General features: G+C 37.8%; 1 protein-coding gene across 5 annotated transcripts in view; it reads left to right on the plus strand.

Annotated features, from left to right (window-relative positions):
* The window catches only part of LOC109685419 (OX-2 membrane glycoprotein), a 47,390-nt gene extending 24,105 nt beyond the window's left edge, over positions 1–23,285 (plus strand). For 4 of the 5 annotated variants that reach the window (XM_074073114.1, XM_020162264.2, XM_074073116.1 and 1 more), the window contains one exon: positions 902–2,172. Coding sequence is in view for 2 of the 5 variants with exons in the window: in XM_020162264.2 (XP_020017853.1) it covers positions 902–909 (8 nt within the window). In the remaining 3 variants the exon portion in view is untranslated. Of the gene's footprint in view, positions 1–901; positions 2,173–20,333 lie in introns of those variants that run through there. The other variant, XM_074073115.1, reaches the window with a different exon arrangement.
* Positions 23,286–23,947: the final 662 nt, after the last annotated feature.

The following is a 23,947-nucleotide window of genomic DNA, read 5'->3' on the forward strand; positions in this document are numbered from 1 at the left end:
AAAAATATCAAATGTGAAAGCTCTAAGGCACAAAGGCCTTTAAGATATTATAGCCCTATTAGGAAGTACTGTCTGAGGATGGTTGTCCATCCAAAAACTATTTTTTGCTAATCTGAAGTAAAATAAGTATAAAATTGAGAACAAACAGACACTGTGATAAGAACTTGGCAGTCATTTCACGTTTGTTGAATCTAAATATTAAAAAATGAGCTACAGCATATTTCTGTTATTTTATTTCATTTTTCTAATAATTCATTTGCATTATGTCTTTGAAAGTATTGAGCCACTTCGAAGGGAAAATGGTTCTTCCATAAACCATGGATAACTTGATGTTGAATACATTGGCAGGGTCTAAAATACGTAGAACTTTGAAGATTCTGGTAAGGAATAACCAGAGATTACACAGAAAGTGAGAGGAAATGCCAAGATTAAATTCTAGGTCTTTATTTTGCTATTTACATGGCTTATTATAGGGAGGCCCAAGTGCACCCAGCCTATGTATTAGAAAGTCAGTAACTCTTGAGAAGGCCTTTGTACATCTGCTTCATGACCAGTCCCAACCCTGATGTCCAACAAGTTAGTATCCATAGAAACCAAGCTCAATAGTCTTATTAATAAGGTACTGTTAGGTCATTTGGCATTCTCAAACATATCCCTTTGCTTGTAGTCTTAGGCATTTCGCTAATCCAATGTTTTCTGGAATTATGTATGTCCTTTAAAGAGAGTCATAGTCCAATCACATTGTATTAGTTTGGAAATGTCTACTTCCTTATCTTTCCAATAAAATATACAATAGGAGATTTCTGAGTTTCTTAATCTTTTGTTAGTTATCTTACTAAAATATACTAAGACAGAAATTATATATATCCAAAGTTAATACCTTGGTCTTTCTTTTACCTAGAGCCCTAGAGGAGTCACACAGAACCCTGAAAGTTTTTCCCTGGTCTACTTGAATCTGATGTGAAAGGAAAAAGGGTCATTCTTCAAGGGACCTAAAAGAGCAAAAGAGCCAAGAGCAAATGTTTTAAGAATTCCACGACTTTTCACTGTCATCTAAGCTACTCAGTGTTTGAGTTGCAAGAGGAAGTCATTTTACCTCTCAGGTCTGTTGTAGGACTTGATTTTGCAGAGCAATGCAGTGTTATGCTGTTGAAAGGGCACTGGACTTAGAGTCAGGAGCACTCAGCTCACAGGTTGATTTAGGCTCCCACTGGTGGGATTCCTATGTTAGCTACTTTACCTCAATGAGCCCCCATGTCCTGATCCAAGATATAAAGGAATTGGACCAGAGAATTTGCTAGGCATCTCTGAAAATTGATTGAATTCCAGAAAAAAGGAAAAAACAAAGGGAAAAGAACTGAAAAGAAAGAGAAGAACAACACAGAAGGGGCCAAAGAACTTTTCTGAGGCTACCTTTCGCCCTTCAGTTGATGTTGCATCTCCTTTTGTTCTGAGGTCCATGAGTGTATTTCCCCATTGTTTTGTGTCTAGGCCCTACCTGCTTCCTGTTTTGCTAATTGTTAGCCTTGCTAGATAGAATCCTTGGCTTCCCTGTCATTCTTCATGTGTGTCTATGAGATTTAACATGATGGAAATAGACAGAATTTATTGTAAAATAACATTGGCTATTATAGCTTACCTATTTAACTTATTTTTATAGCTCTTAGACAGAATTGCTAGCCTTAGAGAGTAGCTCACATTTAAAAAAAAATAAAGCATGTTTTCCCTGTCTGTTTGTCTCATAATTTGACTCCATTTTAGGTCATTCTGAATTCAGTCTAGTATAGTAATATTATGAAAGCAAGCAATTAGGAAATTTCCTGTGCAGTCAGCCAACTCATATGTTTTTGTCTGCCCTGGCTTCTTTTTCTGTGAGTTAACTTTTCACAAAAGGGGAAGAGGCAAGAATAAATACACAATCCCTTTGTTCTAAAGATATTGTTCTAATTAGTGAAACAATAGTGATTCTTAAAAGTCCAAATTAGTGGGTTCTTTTCAGTATCTTTTGCTTTGTCTGTCTCTAGCCAGTGACCTAGGAATTAAAATGTAAGTTGTTTTCAGTGTTGAACTGGATATTTATATATTTAGTATGCTTTTCACGTGTTATTTAATTCTGTATTATTTCTTATATTTGTATTAAAATACTGAACAATTAAAAGTGTCAAATCTAAATATTTGATGTATGGTATTCTCTTGGGAAACATGGAAATGAACAATACTTCTTATATTTTCTCTCTGCATGTGGAGCCCCTCCCACCTCTCTATCTTCCATCCATGCCATTAACCTTTGTGATTACCAAAAATTCACAAATAAGATGTGTCTGATCTGGTCAGTGGGAGCTCCTCCAGTTTGCCACCTGTGTCCTTTTGACATGACCCCATCAGTCACAAAGCACTTTTTTATGTGTACTCTTTTGGGTTTGCTTTTAAATACTAGTCTTTGCTAACTGATTAGCTAACACAGATTTGGAGTTAGTAGGAATCACTACCCTGTGTTTTGCTGTTTCTGGTACCTCAGCTAAGTTAGTGCTGGATCAGGTAAGACAATTGAGAGCAGCAGTTCTCAAACATTTTGGTCTTAAGACACCCCTATATGTTTAAAAACATTATTGAGAATATCAAAGAACTTTTATGTAAAGTATATTATGTATGTTGATATCTAACATATTTGAGATGAAAACTGATAAATTTTTAAAACAAAAGCATATCAGTGTTGCAATACATCATATAGTTTCTGACTAAGCTCCATAGTATACTTATGAGAGAGTGAGTAAAAAAGTCAAATAATGTATTGGTGCCAGTATGAAAATAATTTTGATTCTAGGACCCCTGAAATGATCTAAGAGACAATACTAAAGATGACTGAATTCAAGTATAGGCAAAGATCACCTTATAAGATGATTTCAAGCCTTTCCCAAAGGAACTCCTTTCTATCTAGGTTCTCCACGGTACCTAAGCATTTCACCACTGGGCCAGCACTTTATTGAGGCATTGGCTTTCTGGGAGCTCCCCTACCAAGTTTAGAGACTTCAGAGAGTCTTGGGACTAAACCTTATTCATCACAAAGACTTCAATTTAAATAGGCCTTATTAAATGGTTTATCAGTTGCCTTTTACTTGATCTTAGGACAGGTATATTTGATGGAGAAGACTTGGGAGGGTTATAGAGAAATAAAGAGGAGAAGAAAGAGCTAATTCAGAGCATCCCCCTCTGTCTGAGAAGGTGGATCAACTGGGGTACCAGGTACTTTCTCCCTATGTCTCTCCTCACCTCCATGCAGCCCTCACCAGCCCTCCTATACTCATAATGAACTTTCAGTTACAGGTGGCTTTTGTTTTGTTTTGTTTTTGTATTTGTGAATTAGAAAGAGATAGCTTGCACTTTGCATATTTAAGCAAAATTGCAAAAGTTGTAAACTTTTGAGTCACTTAGAATAATCCAATCACATATCCCTTAGCTAAAATTTTAGAAAAATTCCGGGGTGGTGGTAAACCTTCTCAGAGAAAAGGGAAAACAACAGAAGCTTTTTGTGCTGAACTAAAATTGAAACTGAAGATGAGGAATTTTTTTCCTTTGGTATGTACACTGATAAGATAGCAATTCATAAATCTAGGTGCAAAGAAAACACAACCCATATTACTTACTAGGGACCATAGGCTTTTGCTCAGATAGTTCTCTAGAACCAATCTTCTTCTGTGGTTATTCTTAGCTTATCAAGATAGTGTTTTGGGCTCATGTTTATAATCCTAGCTACTTGGGAGGCTGAGATAGGGAGGTCAGTTCAAGCAAATAGTTCAAGGCCACAGTTCAAGGTCAGCCCAAGCAAATAGTTCATGAGAACTTATCTCCAAAATAACCAAAGCAAAATGGACCAGAGGTGTGGTTCAAGCAGTAAAGTGCCTGCTTTTCAAATGTGAAGCCCCGAGTTCAAACCTTAGTCCTACTCCCAAAAAAATCAGATTTTACTTTTAAAATAAAACTTCATAAATTATTTCCTCATCATTAAATGATTTTGGTGTTTAAATATTCCAGATTTAATCTTAGAAGCCACAGTTGCTAAGGCTAATTAACTTGCACAACAATGGAAGAGTGCTATAATACAATCCAAGCCAGTTAGCATTTGCACAGACATCTTAAGAGATCATTCGAACTTCATGGGGGATAGAGGGAATAAGTCCCATTTTTGTAGATCTTAAAAATGAGATTCCAAACTTTTCAGTGACTTTCTTCAGGTAGCAGCATAAACGTCTGATAGGGTTAAAACTCTAACTTAGAATTCCAGGCTTCCTGTGCAGTGCTCTTTCTCCACACATGCAGTGATTCATCCCATATCACATTCATCATGCTTTCTGTCTCCTCTATCATTGCATTCAGAATCTAACTCCTACCTCTTGTTCTACCTCTAGAACCAAACCATCATTACCTTTGTCCTAGATTATCATATGGCTTTCTAATTATTCATTCTGCTTTTGCTGTCTCCTCCTTTTAGTATATTCTTAACATAACTGTTTTAAAATATGTCAAGTCAAATTAAGTTATTCTTTTGCACGAAATTACTTAAGTGTTTCCCATATTACACAGAATAAAAGCCAAAGCCTTTAACATGGGCCCTAAGACTTTACATGAATGGGCTCCCTGATAGTACAAAATTATCTCCTACTACTCTCGGTCTTCATCACTAGCCTCTCTGATGATTCTTCAATATTCAACACATTTCTGCCTCAGGGCCATGGCACTTAATCATCTCTCTGCCTGTAATATTCTTCCTACAGATAGCTATGCGATCCTTATACCATTTCCCATGATTACATGGACTATCTTCCTCTCTTGCTTTTTTCTCCATCCCTAACTATCATACTATACAATTGTTTATCTGTATCCCTGCACCAGATTGTCTTCGGTGGGGGGGGATTGATACAATTTTATCAGTCAATAAATATTTTTGAATGAATTATATTTCTGTTAGTATATCATGAGGAGGATTAGTTGTTCTGACAACTTTGCCTTGGCACATCTTTACTGCCCTATGGGAGAACATAATTGAACCAGATAGTAGGAAAAGGACTTTTCAAAATTAGCAGTCACGAGACATAGGAATAAACATAAAGAACTCAGAGGCAAAAGTATGGTGTCTATGTTCTATTCCTGGCACTTAGTACATGTGATCATGAACCATCACTTAATCTCTTTGGCTTGCATTTCCTCCAGTATAAACTAGAGTGTGCTCCAAGTCTGACTCCCTGGGTGGGTGCAAGGCTCATGAGATAAAGGATGTCTTCTCTCATATGAGCAGTATATACTAAGCACTCTCTTCCCAGTGACATCAAAACTGAAACAACGCAAGCCTCTTGTCTTCAGTGGCCTTTCCAGCTCCTCCTCCCCCCACAGTCAGGCCACCCTTGTTCAGCAATGTACATGGGTTGAGGAGGAGGTGTGAGGTCTGGCTTCTGTAGTCTGGCTGAACAGAGAGAAAACCTTCTAGGCTTTGTTTTAGAAGAAGTAGAGACTCAGCCACCACCCAAGATGATCTGGCCTGTCCTTGTGCTGAAGACAAAACAAAAGGAAGGAAACACAAAAAAAGCAAAGTCTTGTCTATATAATGTTGGCTTTCCCAGTACAGTTTTGCCATCTAACCCTGGAGTATGAACAGCCATGACCCCTTCCAACATGGCAGACAGGCTCCAGATAACTTAAAGAAGACACCCAAAATAACCTTCCTAGATAGTCTCTCCAGAATCATGTTATTTAAACAAAGCTAATATATCATGACATAGTCAGAACTCAAGAGGTTCCAGAGAACACAACAGATATTTTGGTACTTTTAATTGGACTCACGTTAGTATAGATAGCAGAATATGTAACTCAAAAATGTTTCAAAGCATTCCATGGTAGTCCATGATGAGTTAGTTTCAAATTTTTTTCAAAAAAATTTTTAACTTAAAAGAAAGGAATTTGGAATTAAAAACTGAGAGCTACATTTTTCTGAGGGTGGTTTTCACTTTCTAGACTGACTGCAGAGCTGCTCAGGGCATGTGGCTTCTACACCACATGATTCTGGGTGATGGTGGTGTCTAGCTGTGTCTAGCAATTTCCTTGACTTTTATTCATGTTGGTTTCCCTTCATGTAAATTAAAGGCAGTATCAGGTATGTATCATTTAAAAATAAGTCAGATTATGACTTTAATTAACTGCTCTTACACAATTAGATAGTGAGCAGTCTGATGGAAACACATTGGTTATACTGTTTATCATCAGAAATGGGTAGGACTGGCCTACTAGTATTTGTGACTATATCCTAAATATATACTCGGTTTTATTCTCCTCTTTCCACTTGATCCAGTGGGTTTCTTAAAGGCCAAAGCAGTTCAGGGACTGCTCATAGATGGCTGGAGCCACTAGGGGAAAAGATATACTTCTCTCTACTTAATCTTAGAGCTAACTTTAATTTTAAAACCTCTTAGTTTTAAAAGATAGAATGTAGTCCTTGAGAGAAGTCCAGGTTTATGAAGTTTATACTGTATTTGGCCAGATTTCATCCCAGTGTCATAAGAAGATACATACCCACCTTATAAGAACAGTGACCTGAGAAGATCAGTGACTGCTTGGAACACTGTGTCTCAAGAGTCCACTGACACAATGTCCCTGGGCAAACTGAAGCTTCCTAATGCACAGAGCCCTGTGAGCCTCTGTGAAAGAGACTGAATCAGAATAACAGGAAGACAGCATTAGAAGGAATCTTCTAGATCTCAGGTATACAAAACTTACTGAGATCACACAGCCTTTGCCAGAATAGATGAAAAACCAGCCAGTAGAAACTCTCAATACCATTACAAAGACTTTTAAGTGGTCTCCTAAGGTCAGTTTGTGACCCAGAAGTTTATATATAGTGTCAGGACCTCAGAGCTTACTAAAGCCAAACCTTTCCTAAACTGCTCCCCCTCCCTCGCACCGTGGAAAGTTCAAAGCTGTTCCCATCATTGGCATTTGACTCACCTCCAGCTTCTTTAGCAGTAGAAATGTACAAATGTATTTGGTTCATAGATAATATGTACAGTTCTGACCTTAGGCTGGAGAACACCTTTTCTGCATAGATTTCTCCTGGTTAGCATCATTTTGATTGTTTTCATCAAGGGTATTACTTTTTCCTTCAGTCTTGAGGAAAGAGAGAGCAAATACATTCTTGGCTAGGGAGGGGCAAGCATCAGAAATATCATATTAAATACAGCAACAAAATACCCCTGCAAGAACCACTCATGAAATGAACACTTATAAAGCCAGACTTCAGTGAGTTTCCATTCATTCTCAAGTTTCAAAAACTAAGCATGTCAGAGAGTAATTTCAACAGTGGTCAAAAGATGAAGAGAAAGAAAACAAATGAATTCACAAGTTTGGGGCCTATGTTTTGCCTTGATTTGTTTTACAAAGAGATGGAATAGAGGTGCTGATGTCATTTAGATGAAGTTTGTGACATCTGGATTTTATATCAAAAAAACCATAATAATTTTCTGAACATACACTTCTTATAAGGCAACATTGTATCTAATATGTTATGCATGTGGTTCTGCCAGTAGTGTTTACAGCGATCAAAAGAACAGCTGTGTTTGACAAAGGGTAGCATTTATAAAGCTACCACTTGACAAACACCTGATCTACCAGTCCCGAGAGGAAATTGCAGAGAAAGAAACTAATAAAACTCTGTATAAATAACATTTACAAACATCCAAGTAAACCTATCTGCATGTATTTAGAAATAATATTTAGAAAGACAGATTGGGTATCACTTATTCAAAATGCTTGGGACCAGTGTATTTTAAATTTGGGGATTTTGGAATATTTGAATATACATAAAGAGATATGTTGGGGATGGGATCCAAGACTAAACACAGAATTTGTTTATGTTTTATATCCACCTTATATGCATAGCCTGAAAGCAATTTTATACAACATTTTAATGTGCTAGTTTGTCACATGAAGTCAGGTGTGGAAGTTTTCAGCTTGTAGCATCATGTTAGCACTCAAAATATTTTGGCTTTTGGAGAATTTCGTATTAAAGATGCTCAACCTGTGTATTTATTTATTACAATTCAATTTTTATGCTGATTATATGTAATTACAAACATAATGCTGTGATGCCTTGGATATAGATGATAGGAATAAGACTGACTGTATGTTGGACATTGACAAAATTAAGGCCCATTATATTCTTCTCTCTATTTTTGTATATGTTTGAAAATCATATAATCCAAAATTAGAAAAGAAATTGGATTCAATTTTGCTATAATCTGGCTACCCGAAGAACAGTCTTTCATCTAGACAAGAGAAAAATATTTTCTTTGTTTCCCCAATATATTTAATTCTATCAATTTTTCACAAAATAAAATCTTTCCAAATAAAATTTCTAAATATAATCTTTCCTTAATGATCTTGAATTCCACTACTCTAGACCTTCGTTAATGGAAATGAATCTTAAATATTCTGTACTCAGTCTCCCATCAAAGCCTAAGTGTTAAAATAATTACACAATTACTTTCATCACAAGTATCATAATAGAAAAGAGTTGACAGAAAGCCAGGTCCTGAAACAGTTTGGATAATCAGAAAGAATTTGGTTATGGTTTCAGAAAATCGCCATGGTCAAGGTACATGGAAGAGAGGCTTGCAATGGTTTCTCTAAACAGTTGGGGCCATTCTTGAGTGCCAATGCTTTATCAAAGGTACACTACTGCACGCAACAAAATTGGGGGTGATACTCACATCTTCTACTTCTGTGACCAAACTATTTCTTCTCATAGCTTGAACTAGATACAGGCCCTTTCTGGGCCAGATACCTCATCATTTCTGGAGTTATACTGCCAGTGATATAATTGCAAAACTTTAAAAACATATTTTGCTTATCATTCTCTGATATTCCAAGGTTTTGAGCCAGTTCAAAGTACATTTTCAAACTCAGTGCTGTTATACCAAACCAGTCACTGTGCCTTTATATCCTCTCATGGGCTCATCTCACAGTGAACCTTAGGGGTAATTGGTGAAGGCCACAAAATCCACCTCACTGGCATGTATTCTTGGATTACATAATCTTAGCTTATTTCAGATCACTCAAACTTGTTCTTTTTTGATAGAATATATAGGAAGAATTTTTAATATTATCAGTGTATTTATTAAGGAATGATGCTGAAGTCAAAATACATTAAACTGCTCAACTCTACAAGTGAAAACCAGTACTAGAAAGACTATTGTTTTTCTAAAGGAATTGACACACTCCTTTCTAACTATGTAAGTGACTTATTTTCCCTTCATGCTTTAACTATAAAGAAGCCAAGACTCAATTAAGAATTTTTTAAATTATGAAAATAATATATGATCATTACTAAAAAGTTGTGATGTACAGAAGAATAAAAATGAAGGCAGAAGAAATATCAAAAAGTTAACCCACTATCTCACTATTAACATTTTTTATAAAAGCCAAATATGACACTCAGTTGATGAAATTGCATTTACCATTATGTTTGAAATAGGAGTGTTCACTTTATTCTTTGTTCCAAATGTATAACTTACTACTTTTAAGCATGTAATATTTGAAACTGTTTTAAGTCACTTTTAGGAAAAGGAAGGGCAGACAAAACTTAATCCTTAAATAAGCTGATATGGTGGTCATATAAGGCAGTTCTCACCAAGTTTACATTTCCTGACATAATACACACCCAACTGTGGGATTATGAGGGTTTATTGGATGAGTCACTGGTTACACATAGAAATCTACAAAGTATTATAAAATTACAATGGGTTACACATAGAAAAGTAAAAAGTACTATAAAATCATAATAAAAGCAGCAACATGTATTGAGGATTTTGTTATTTTCACCAGGTATAGAGCAGATTGTTGCTCATATACCACATCACTTATTATTCACAACAGCCCTATGATATGTATACTTACAGACAAGCAATGACAAACTCTTGAGACTGGGGAAAACTAAATAATTTTCCCAGTGACAAACTGGCAAATCTAGATATTACTAGATGGAAAGAATTTTGATGTGTTAGACATTTTGAAGTGGTTTTTGGTTAAAACCTCTTTGAGAATTCCTCGAGGAAGTAATAGCTAAATCCAAGACTTTGGTTATTAAACAGCCATTTGCACTATTTTGTTAGATACAGAGAGAGTAGTTTTAGGTTATATGGGGAAAATATAGAAGTAAGTAAGACATTTAACTGCCCTCTTCAAAAACCATTTCATTGGAGATCAATGAAGCAGAGAGAATAAAAGAGGAATCAGCTTCAAGGAACTGAAGAAGGATGGGATGGGGCAAAAAGAGAACTGCTTCTATTCTGAGGTTGAGCCAGTAGATAAAAATAACTGGCTTAACCATGAGGTTGAACATTCATTTCAACAAACATTTTTTGAGCATCAGTGTAAGTGAGGTATTTTGTTTGACTGTAATGATGTAAAGTAAGACCGATCCTTTCTCTAGAGACACTCATGGAAGACATCATATACACCAGGCAGTGATGGAAGACAGCATGACAAATATCTGCAGTCAGATGGGCATGTGCAGAGGGAGCAGGTATGGAATTCAAGTGAGGTTAAAGGAGAGAAATATGAGGGTCAGGTCTAGGGTAGGCAGGGAGAAAGGAGCAAGAAAAGAGGGGAAAGGAGGCTGCATTCACACACAGACCTTTTCAGTTCAGGGAGTTAAGTTTGCCTCTGAGATTAAAAAGGTATGAGACTTAATTTTAGATAAATTCACTTCAATTGATGAATATTTATCTAGACATAGACATCTAATTCTTTAGAGTTATTCCAAAGCTAGCAATTTGATATATTTCATTTTGGCTGATGTTGGTCTATATCCAGTGAATAAACTGGGACATTTCCTGGTTTTCCACATGTTACATGGCACAAGGGGAACACATTAAGTGGTCATGGGACCCCATCAGGTAATAGGAAAATCACAGAACCAAGGGCTTCAGAATTCATATGTGGCCTAAGATGTTGCACATGATGAACTGTGTGCAAGGTCATAAATACAGATAATGATGAAACTTTAGCTGGAAGATCTTTACAGGTAGCTTCACTCAGAATTGGTAGGAAAAACAGTAAAAATTTTATAAGAGTATCATTATAGGGATGTCATGTTTCATAGCCTCATAAGTCTGGACAAATTTTTATAGGCACCTGAAGTGCTTGACAGAGATATGATGTACGTAATAGCAGAACATACACTGAAAGAGTGAGCACAGACCCACACAATTTAATTTAATTGTATCTTTAGGACAAGTATCTTCAGACCCTTCTCAAGCCTGGACTTACATATGTACTCACTAATACAATGTCATTGAGAACTTGCAACTTTATGGTTGAGCAGGTCAGATCACAAAGATCATTATTTCAGGTAAAGATTTACTCAGTGGTGTTCCAAATATCAAGTATTTAGAATCTGCCAGAGCTCAATTTCAAGCCAGGAGCTGTTTCTCAAATAACTATATTTTTATTTTTTGCAGAAGAACATAGTTTTTCTACAAACGTAAAGGGGTATTTTTTAATTCTGTTGGGACTTGCCACAGGCTCTTTACAAGCATCCAAATCTGCATTAGCCAGTTTGGGCCCCACTGCCTCCACGCTCCCTTTGTTCTGGAGACCCATAGACCATCTTGTCTCTGCTTTGTTCCTTCTTTCTTCCCACACATATGATTCCCTTTCCTCAAGAGCTTGAGATTTTAGCATTTGTAAAATAAAAAGATTAGTTATTTTCTCTCTGTTTCTGAGGCCATGAGCAAAAAGATCACCACTTGTTATAATAATGCACAGAAAGAAAATGTTAATAAGTAGGAAGGGGAAAAATAGAAAGTAACATATCATAATATTTTGACATAAGCTTGGAACATGGTAAATCTTCAGTTGTGTCATTTTTTCCGTCATCTGAACAAGAGGAAATCTAATAGCTATCTTCAAATAATGGAAGGACAGATATGTGGAAGAGTAAATAGATGTTTTCTTTAGAGTGGGGTTGAATTGTGTGCCCCAAAACACAGATCCACATTCTAATCCCCAGAATCTATGAATATGACCTTTTTTGGAAAATGAGTCATGCAAATATAATCTAAGGTAAGAATCTTAAAATGGGATCATACTGGATTGTATGGGCATGCTCTAAATCCAATAAAAAGTGTCGTATAGACACACAAGACAGAAAACAGTGTGATCATGGAAGAGAAATTGGAGCAATGTGGCCACAAGCCAAAAAAAGGCCTGGAGGCACCAAAAGCTGGAAACCTGGAAGAAGCAAGTAGCAACTGTTCCATAGAGTGACTGGAGGGAACACAGCCCTGCCAAAATCTTGCTTTTTGACTTCTAACCTCCAAAACTTCAAGATAATAAACTTCTGTTATTTTAGGTCACCAAATTGGTGACAGCCCTAGGAAATGAAACAAACATCCAGAGAGTGGGTTAAAACCAACAGAGAAGGTATAAGGAATTTTCTAATTTCTAATTATTGGAAGTACTGAAGACTGTGAGGAGCTGAGTTATGAAATAGTTGGCTTCTGTCATGGAAATGGTAGTTCAGTGGTCAAATAGTCACTGAGAGAGTTAGTGGCCTCTCATGCAATTGGGAGTATATAGAGACTTTCCTGGTCTTATTTTCTCAGATTTACATAGTTTTTTTGGAATAATTTTTTAGGAATCCCCAAATTTTACTCACATTGTTGTACATGATTACCGGTTGGGTTAAGAATAATAGACTTAGTTCCAAATAGGAAGATTAGCTTCCGGAGAAGGAGGAAATCACTGTTGACTATGTCTAGAAAATAGATTGGTTATGCCAGGTGGAGCTTCTTATCTGTGTAGCCATCCCCCTGATGTTGATTTATCCGGTACTTTATAAATATTTGCAGAGAAACAGACTTCCTTGTGGGCAAAGAAAGAAGCTACCTCATTATATTGATATAACCTCTTTCTTTGGACTGCTAGACTACCTGGCAGTGGGGGGGACAAAATTTGCATAATTTTGGTTGACCTTAGAGACAGCTAAATAATTTTCCTTGCCTTTGAGAAAATAGAAGATCGATACTCAAATCCAATTAGTTTATCTTATTAGATGGCTGATAGGAAGCCACAGGTAGATCTTAATCTGGGTTTTAGAGATATATAATAAACAACTCCATGATCCTCTTGAAACTGAAAGCAAAATTTGGCTTGCTGGAAAAAAATCCACTGACCTCCATGTCACTAAGTTCAATAAGTATTTTTTTAACTCTTCTTTTCATATCTCATACTAGAGTCTCTTTTTTGAAATTTTCTTTTCCATTATCTTCTATGAATGCACATACTCTTGATTCTCCTCATCTTTCAAGCTCATCTTCTTATACTTAACCTTTAAATTTTTCAGTTCCTGAAAGCTTTGATATGTCATTGTGAACATTTTCCCTGTGTGATCTCCCTCATGTCCATAGTTTTGAATATTTTACATTCACAACACCAAAATGATTACTCCTCACCTGGACCTCTTTTCTGAGCTCCAGTTATATGTGTCCAACTGTCTACAAACACCTGGACTAGATGCTTTATAGGCAACTCAAACTGAACAGTGCCATAACTGATCATCCTCCTGTTTTCTCTAGCACATTGGATGATATCATTATTGACACAGCAGAGAAGCCAGAAACCTGGCAAGTATACTTAATACTTTTTTCTCTATCAGTTCCCATATCCAATTCATTAAATTATTATAACCATTGCATTCTAAACATAAAATATGCATCTCAAAAAAACCAAACAAAATATATATCACTGCATCTCAAGTGCTATTATTTTAATTCTAGACATTATCATGACTTTTCTGAAATATTATCTGTTCATTCTCTACAACATACCCAAACAATTTCTATAAGTGCTGATAATGTTATTCTCTTGATCAATATCCTTCAAAGACCTTCCATTGCTCTTAGAATATAATCTAAAATCTAAAATGGTCAAGAGTCTGGCCCTTACATCATTTCCTATGACTCTTTGTTTACTTTGGTAATGTCTTAATGTGTCAGTTACCAATGCCACAATTATATTGTAAATGACAACCAAATCTCAGAGACAAAGGGTTTATTGCTCTTGACTCCAAGATGATGATGGGTAGTTAGTCAGCTCTATCAATCTTGATTAGGCTTGCTTACATGTCTGGAAATCAGCTGACAGTCACCTAGGAAAACTGAAGTAAGCTGATTCTCCTCTATATGTCTCTTATCCTCCTTCAGGATATACTGGACACATTCTTGTGGCAATTGAAAGTACAAGAGAAAGCAAATGGAAACACACAGGGTCTAGACTTCGAACTGGCAGACATCACTTCCACCATATTCTACTCATCAAAGGAAGCCAGTCCCTTCCAAATTCAAGAAGTGTGGCAATAGAGATGACATATTTTTAATGAGAGGAAGATAAAGACACTTAGCATAACATGAAGATAAAAGGTGGAATGAAGACTCAGGACCATCATCAAAATCTATTGCCTTTCATTTCATTAATACACCTTCTTTTCTTCTTATCTCAAGGCTGTAATTCTTACTGTTCAGTTTGTCTGGAGCATTTTCCCTGCCTTACCCTTAACACTCCATTTCACTGCTCACCTCATAGCAGCTGGAAGCAAAGAGAGAGAGAGAGAGAGAGACAGAGAAAGAGACAGAGACAGAGACAAAGAGAAAAACTGAGGCCCAGACACAACTCAAGTGACGACTTTTTCCAACTATATCCCACTTCCTAATAGCCCATTTAACTATGAGCTTATCAATGGATCAGTACACTGACGAGGCTATTGCCCTCATGTTCCAGTCACCTCTCAACAGCACCACTAAATGGGGACCAAGCCTTCAACACTGGAGTCTTTTGAGGGGACACTTCATATGCATACCGTAACAGTGATCCTTTAAAAAGTTAAGAACCAATATCTGAAGATAAAATGACTATGGAAAGCTGCTGGCTTGGGACTAAAATATATAACACAAGAATAACTAAGGTCCTGTAGAAACTTTAGTGGTGAGACATGGACCACAGAAAGCAAATTTCCTCTACCTCATGTTTTTGCCTTCTCCTGGCTGCTTTTGAGGCACTTTATAGAACTATTTTGATGTCAATTCCTTTTGGAATTGTCATCACTATGAAGAGATTATAGAATAAAATTTTAAAAGATAACTGCAAACTAAAAGAGATTTTTTTTGAGAAAAGAGTGAGGGGATGATATGTTTACAATCTATTTTGAGTTACAGAGTTATATTATAAACTTGGCTCATATTGTTTTAGTTTTCTTTTGCAATGAGTATACAAGATTGTATCATTATTTGCATTTTACAGCTGAGAAAACTGAAGGTCAATGGTATTAAATGAATGTGGTTCTTGACTTTCATAGTTTGACTTTAATATATTGTTCTTTTCTGGTGACAAAATTGGACACAATTAAGAGACTACAGTCTTAGCAGGATATTCCAAGGAAGGGAAGAGCAACTTGACTTGGGTTCCTCTGAAGTCAAGGCAATTGTTCTCTAGAATAAGCATTTATTTGTTTCCTCTCCCTCTGTGGCACACTTTTTTTTTTCACTTTTTCTTCCCTTTTCCACCTCATTGTCTTTTTTTTAATTTCCATATTCTACCTAGTATGGTATATCTCGCAGACATCGTGGAGGAGGTGTTAGTCCCTTAAGAATCTTCAGTGTATTTATAAATGCTTATATTTCTCCACTGGACATGCCAAAAGACAAAACACACCAAGTTTGGAGTCTGAAGAATGTGAGATAGAACCTTAACTTTGCCTATTATTAGCCCAGTAACTTGGGAACATTTCTTAGCTTTTCTCAGTCTTGAGTTCCTTACTTGGGAAAAATCATGCATCACATCATGGCACTAGCATGTTAACCTTCGAATTGGCTTCAGTTAAGTTGGTAGAGAGAGGAGAATCATGAAACAGGGAAGTAGAAGAGTAAGGCATGTTAGAAAACTTTAGCTAAGAGTATTGGCTGAGTCCTGGATACAGAATTCCCTGGAAGGAAAATAATACAGAAGACTTGTAAGTTTCTGAGAAAACTGAATTGCAAATAAAACCACAGGTATAAACAAAGGGTTTGACTGAGATATTGAAACAACAGTTGGCCTCCCCTTAAGGTGATGGACGTTGCCTGCAGTGCCTGTTTCAATGGCCAGTCTTGTGTGTGGCATATGCCCTAAATTAATGTTTGCTCCCTCTTGTACTACATTTCAGCTTTTATGGATGGTTCTATTTTTTTAATTCTAAGTAATAGGTCCCTAGATGCAGAAGTAAATTGCTGATGTCCATCCATTGGAGATCTCAGTCTAACAGAGCTTCAAAAACATGGCATAGAGTGAAACTCAAACCAGTATTTGAAGACAATATATTAATCACCAAGGCTTAACCAATGGGGCTACTCATCTTCCATGAAGACACTGTGCCTCTCTCTTGTGATTGACTCATCTAGTTCTACCAGTAACACAAGTCCAGTCTGGAAATGACAGCTTTTACTTCGAAGTTATTCACAGTATAGACTGCTTTATAACCTTCTGAACACTCATTGGGCCCCTAGGAAAACTCTCCAGGACTTTGATTACAATTAAAAGTCAGAGTGTATAGGCTGACTTAAGAGAAATATAAATGGAGCCTTCAAAAGGTGCTGTCAACATTGACAGGAATCACATGTGCTTGGTGAATTTTTGTGGCATATGCTCTTTCACAGCATGATCTTTGGCTTTCTGTTTGACAAGGCTTTTTTTAGTGCCTTGTTCTGCTGGAATGTACAAAATTCTACCAGCAGACTGATAAATAAGTGGCCCTAACCTTTTGTTGCCTACAGTCTCAGTGCCTCCGTTGAATGTCTCCTTTAAGAAATGTATGGAGGCAGTGAGTATGATGGGAGATGACAGAGAGAGAGAGAGGAAGAGGTACTGTAGTTTATCATCCCCTGGGCTCCCCTGGGCCATGCTTGCTCCTATGTGGGAAAAGCCTTCTCATGGGCCCCACATTATTTTGTTTACAGCCTTTAATCCCTTCACTGACTTCCTTTATCCTTATGTCCTTTCCTCTGTAATCCATTGAACAGAAGCTAGGACAGGTTCAGAAGACATAGAGATCCTGGTCTGTGTTAGTGAGATAGCTATAAGTACTAAGTGAACAAAATGAAAAGAAAACTTACTTGTTACTGACCCAAAATAGTAACCAGAGCTAACCCTTGCTAAAGAATATCTCTCCCTCAACTCTGCAAAGAGGAAACAGGACAAAAGGAGACTACCTCTCTTGGAGTCTTTTTGCTCCTCCCCTTCCCTTTCTCATGTGTCATTCAACAGGAGGACCTCACAGACTTTATCCTTTTCATTCTCTAGTCACTGTGTCAAGGATACTAAGTTATTTTCCTGATACTTATCCTGTGAGAGAGACTAAGAAAGCACTAGTTCTCTTTACTGCAAAATGTGATCTAAGGTACTGATTCACACTAAAGTGTTACTTCCAATCAGGATATTTTCATTTTTAAACATGGAATTCTGGGAAAGCTTTATTTACTGTGCAGAGAACAAAAATTGATCATAAATGACTTCAGCCACTGGCAGATATATTTTGTTTGGCATCCAAAGTGTTTTTAAAAAGTTGGGACATTTCCTACAAAAGAATGAATTCTCTGGGTTTTAAAAAATAACATCAGACCTGCCTGCCCATGCTTGGACTGATGTCCAACGCACATTGAAACCCACGACTTCCGTTAGGCTGTCCATGACTCCTGGTTTGCCTAAATCTACTTCATCTTGCTATTTTATCCATGGAGAAAGGGAAGTTAGTCATTTTGGTTACCTGCTTGAGCACAGAACTTGAATTTGCAATATTTGGGTTTAGGTGACCCTGTCCTCCAGGCAGATTCCTGGAGACCCACTCCACCCTTTCCTAGGCTCAGGTGCCCTCTTTGGGATTCATTTCTGGTCCTCATCCTCTTCAACTCTCTCATCCCTTCCCAGCCCACCGTGGGCATCTTGAATACAGATGGTTCGGTGTCAGTGTTTTCTGCAACCCCAGCACAGTCAGAAGGTGAAGATACCGGGTAGGCAGATCAAGTCTCATCCAGTTCAGTCTGAGCTTCTTCTGTGGGAAGTACTTCTAGAAAGTTGTTTAGTCTATCATTGTTTGGGTCATGTCTCTGACCTGTTGTTTCCTTTGGAGGATTTGCTTTTTGAGGCTACTGTTAGGCAGTCAACAGTGGAACAATTCCACAGAAGCAAAATATTTTTCCTAAAATGCACGAAAGATGAGATGGGTTGAATTCCAGAGAAAAGTGATGAAGCACTATTTGTATAAACCAAATCATGTATGTGGTTCCCCTTAAGGAACAACCATGTGGCACAGAATATACATCATCCTAGCACACGTTCTCTGTTTACACATGCCCTACTGTCTCATCAAGCAGGAGCTAAATGCCCTCTGCTCTCATGTCATCTCCTGTTCAGATTTTACAGCCTGAGAATCCCACAGCACCTTCACAGATTTATATTCTGATATTTTATTTGGTGATATTTATGTACTTGTTTTCCCCAGTAGCCTATAGACAGAATCAATATATGCTTTTTTTAATCTCCAATAGTGTCAGAACCGGGCATTCAGAAAGTACTCAATAAATGTTTGTAGAATTTGGGATCCTGAAATGATCTTAAATTGTTTCTATTTGAAACAATAGAAAAATTAGAAACTATCAAACTGCATAATGTAATAAGGGGCCCTCACCTGGTGTCATATTTTCTGTACCTTCCAGTCACCAGGATTGTGAACCAAATAGACTTCTTTTCTTTATAAAGCACCCAGTCTTGAGTATTTTCTTATAACAACAAAAAAGGAACCAAGGCAAGAGATTGGTACTAAGGAGTGGGATTGTTGTTACAGAGCTATTTGAAAATGTAAAAATTACTTTGCAACTGGGTAATGAATAGAGCTTGGAAATGCTTAGAGGAATAGTCAATACGGCAATAAATAGAGCATTATAGGTTAGCGCTCGGAAGATAAAAAAAAGTAGGAAGGACTCAAAATTTTTTGGAGTTTGGTTAAGTGTTCATGTCCAAAATTTTGATAGAACTGTGAATTGTAGAAGGCATGTTGATGAGGTCTCCATGGAAATAAAGACAATCCTATTAGAAATTAGGGCAAGGCCACCCTTACCACATCATTTAGAAGAACTTGGTGCATCACACCCATGCCCTTGGGCTTTCTGGAAGTTTAAATGCAAACTTGTTGACCTAGGGTATCGGAACTGAAGAAAGACATTTCTACCCAAAATATAGAAATTATGTGGGTGATTTAACCATTAATACTTTAGATGATAAGGAAGGAGATTATTTAAAGGCCAAATTTGTAATTAAAAAAGAAAAAAGGGCAGAAAAATTTGGAAACTTTTCTGACTGGCCAGGGAAAGGGAAAAGAAGAGGTATGTAATGTGTGAACCAAGCAACTGCTTGCCAGAAAGAGTAGCATGGGTGAAAGAAAAGGAGACAGGTGCCCTGCATCAGGATGATGGGAAAGAGATGTCAAGGCCATGTCTGAAATCTTCAAGGCCACCTTTCCCATGACATGTCCAGAGGTCTTTGAGGCAGAATTTTTTAGGACATGAACCTGTGGTGATTTCCAAGTCTCCCTGCCCAAGGTCACCTCAGGATCCAGCTCACTGGTTTCTAATGAAGAACTCTTAAGGCCATTCCAGCTGTGGTCCAAGAGGGCCTGGGCCTGCCATCTGCTGCCACTTTGAAGGAAGGACCTTGGTGGTGTCCATGTGGTGATAATTCTGTAAGCATATAGAATGCAAGAGCTAGGGTGTCTTGGCAACTTCCACAGAGATTTCAAAGGAAACCCTGGGAAGCCAAGCAGAGGCCTCTGGTAGGGGCAGAACTGCCACAGAGACAACACCCCTATCACCGATGGGAATAGTGCCATGGGTGCTGCAGCCAGGACCCTCGTCAGAGCCCCTCAGCAGTGTGAAACACCAGCAAGTGAACGCTGCAGGCACCATGTGCAAAACCAACTCATGAGAGCAGTCACACGTATGGGCTGTGACCAGCAAAGCAGGGGGAGCAAGGTTACCCCTAAGGCCACAAGGTGCCACTGAGGCCACCCCAGTCCCAGTGCACACAGAAAGCCAGTCTTGTAGCTTTAAGATCAAATGTCTGTCCTGCTAGGTTTTGGGCTTGCTGGAGGCCTGTGACTTCTTTCTTTGGGCGTAAGAATGTTTACCCTGTGTCTGCTCCTTCATTTTATCTTAGAAGCATGTAACTTGTTTTTCTTTTCTTTTCTTTCTTTCTTTAATTTACAGGCTCACGACTAGAAGAAGTTTGCTTTGAGTCTCAGGCAAGACTTTGAACTTGAACTTTGAATGATGCTGGATTGAACTAAACCTTTGGGATTATTAGCATAGAATGAATGAATTTTGCATTGAGATGGACATGAACTAGAATATGAGGCGAATAATTTCTTTTTTCTATAAACTACTCAGTCTATAAAGTTATAATAATACAAAATAGACCAAGACAGAAGCAGAGCTGGGTCTAAACCCAGGTAAATTAGGTTCCAAAGCTCAAACTTATTTTTTATATCTTGCTGGCAAAAAACAAAAACAAAATAACTGCTTCCCTCTGAGCTTCCAACATTGAAGTTCAAGTGGGAGCCCTTCTGGCAAGGTCCCTCCCCTAATATCTCTCAAACACATTAGCTTTGTAATTATCTATTATGTCTCTATCCCTATTTATGTAAGTTATTGCAAAAAAAAAAAGCAAAAAGAAAGCAAAACAAAAATAAAAAAAAAAACAGGACTGTCTCTTACAAAATTGTTCATTGTTCCAGACACTAATCTTTTTAAGACTCTGTAAACCTTTTTTTTTTCTGACCCTGCTCCCACCAATCCTCAACTCCTAAAATCTTTTAACTCTGTGCTGAAACTTGTGGCCAATAATGAAAAAAGCCTCATCCTCACTCTGTTTTCTAAAGGTTCCATCTGTTGTGCTACCTAATTCTGGCACCCCTGGAGGACAGGGTCCCTGAAGTCACTTGAAGTGACTTTGTTTCCCTTGTACCACTGGACCTAGGTATGGCATGGGAGGGGCTTTTTTTTGCCCCTCATTGCCACTAGAAGACTTCTGCCTCTTGCAGCTGCATGAAAAGTTCCTTCTTTAAATCTCAAATAACCAGATGGTTTAGTAAGTCCTCCTTTTGTTATATAGCCTTCTGCCTTCCCTGGAGCATTTCTCCTCATTCCTTGAAGATTTTTGTTGCTGTTTAACTTCATAGGTTCCCCCAAACTATTGATTGGTTCTATCAGTGTGTATATGGATGGTCCTTTTAATTTCCTGGTCTCTTTTCCTCCAATAACACAGTGCTCACCTGGCCTCAGACATCTGACTTCACTCATATCATCAGATCCTAATCTTTGTTCTTGTGAAACTGCTCCCCCTTCGTGACCTCATTTCACACTTTTCATTGTCATAAGACAACCTCTGATTTTTTTCCTGTTGACTTCTGCAAATACTCCAACTCCTGCTACCCTTCCCCTATGGTTCTCTTTGCACTTATTTATTATCTGTGGTTCTCAGTAGACTGTGATTTTGACCCCACTTGGCCCAGGAGATATTTGAAACTGTCTGGGGACAGTTATGGTTGTCACTACTGAAGGAGTGCTAGCAAGGTCAGGGATGCAAGTAAACACCCCACAAGTGCCCAGTCACGTCAATGAATGGTGCCAGCGTTGAAAAGTTCTGCTTAACACTGCTAGCTTTCTTCATTCACGTTATGGACAGAATTATATCCTTCCCAATAAGGTGTTCAAGTCCTGTCACTTCCACAGAAGGTGATCTTATCTGAGGATATGGTCACTGCAGATGTAATGAAGTTAAGATGAAACCATGTGGAGCAGGGTGGGTCCCTAATCCAATAGGACTGTGTCCTTTGGAAAGGAACACCATGTAAATGATTATTCTGTCCCACTTAATTATAAACAAATGACTTTGCAAACCAGAGACTACAAAAAAAGAAACACAAAGATAACAAAAACTGGATATGCTATTTTTCTTTGCATATTTTTGTGCAACTCTAAGACATTTAAAATCATTACATTGCTTTATAGGCCTCGTATTAAGATATTTAAGAAAAATTAGCATAATAGACAAATGATTTTAACTGAAACCCTTGGAGGGTTTTGCCTGTTTGTGTTTATAGTCAGTTTTAAATAGTTAAGATAGTCTCATTTATTAAGTTTGTGAGTTTAGGTTTAAAGATGCTGAAATGCATAAGAGAATCATATGAAAATGTGTGAGATTTATTATTACTACAGTTGTCTTATGTGTTTGGGAAGACTTTTACATTGGAAATTTGTATTTCTGGTCTTTTAGAGATTTGAGGGTTTTGAGGAAATTCGTTATATTGGTATCATGACTGTACCTGGAAATATTTGCAGGAATGTAATTAACCAGGTATGTAAAAATATGTTTAAGTGTTTAGGAACAATCAAACCATTGTGTTTAAACATTTACTTGTTGAATTGAACACACTTTAAAAAATAAAATAATTGGCTGAGGGCCTGGGTCAAAGTAGTTGCCTAGCAAGCATGAGAATCTGAATTTAATCCTCAGTACCTCCATACCAAGGAAAATAAAAAATAAAATAACATAATTTAATATGTAGTATCTAAAGGTTTGTCCACTCTTTGTGAAAGTATAAGCTAATCAAACAATAACCAGGTACAAACAGCACTTGACTTCGATCAAAAAATCTAAGATTTATAAATTTACTAGATTTTTTTCCAATTGTGTTAAAAGCATAAGGAAAGCATGGTTTTCAATGTATAATTATAGGACAATGAATGCCAGGGGTAATACAAGCTACTGTAAGTATTGTTTTCTGCACACAAAAGCCTCTATGAGACCTTAAAAAAAATCCAACTGATGTCAGCATGGAATAGAGCCAAATAATCTTTCTGATGGAAGTGAGAGCAAGGCTGAAAATAAAGAATCTGAAAGAGCTAGGCAGGCTGGGAGAGGCTGAGTAGGAGAGAGCGAGGGTGGTGTACAGGGAGTGTAAGCACTTCAGCCTTGAAGGGTAAAGGACAGCATAGGCCTCCTAGAGGGACAGACATGCCAAAACTCCTTAACTGGAAAACTGTGCAAGAGGCAGCCAAAAAAATAAAGAATTCCCCAAATGCCTCCCCTCTTCACTCACACACACACACACACACACACACACACACACACACACACACACACACGGAATGCAAAAATGAATCCAATTGGCTTCTTCCTGAACTCTTTTCCCTGAAGAGGAATGCCTTGGTGCTCTGCCGCCTGAGAGACAAGGCTTTTGTTTGTGCTTCCTTTTGCAAAGGCCAGCTCTGTGGCTCAGGAAAAAGAGCATGATTGTTCTCTCTCTTCTTCCCTCTCTTTCTAACCTAATATGCTCACTTCCTGGTAGAAGGTCAGGCCTCCTCCCTCCTCCACCTCCCATTCCCCAGGCCCTCCAGTTAAACTGTCAACCTGTCAAAGGAAAAATAAACAGGGAGACTGCCTGCAGCTGAAGGCCTCAGGCTCCTAGGCCTCCTCCTTCTGCCTGACCACAGGCAGCTCTGGTTCCCAGTTCAATCCTTCCAATTTGTGGTTTCCTCAGCCTCAAAAAAACCTTCTCTGTCTTCTTCACTCCTATACCTGCCATGCCCAAACAGTGTCTTTACATAATGGTCCCTCAGAGCACCTGTGGAGGGCCAGCAGAGTGGCCCAAGTGGTAGAGCACCTGCCTAGCAAGTGCAAGTTATGAGGCCCTGACTTCAAACCCTAGAACGGCAAAAAACAGAAACAAACAAAAACACCTGTGGATTCATAAGTGAAGAACAGCAAGTTCAAGAATGCTTTTTCTGTGGCCTCTTCAGCATTCTCACTTTGGTTCATC

This window comes from Castor canadensis, chromosome 5, assembly GCF_047511655.1.
Source record: "Castor canadensis chromosome 5, mCasCan1.hap1v2, whole genome shotgun sequence".
NCBI classification, from domain to species: domain Eukaryota; kingdom Metazoa; phylum Chordata; class Mammalia; order Rodentia; family Castoridae; genus Castor; species Castor canadensis.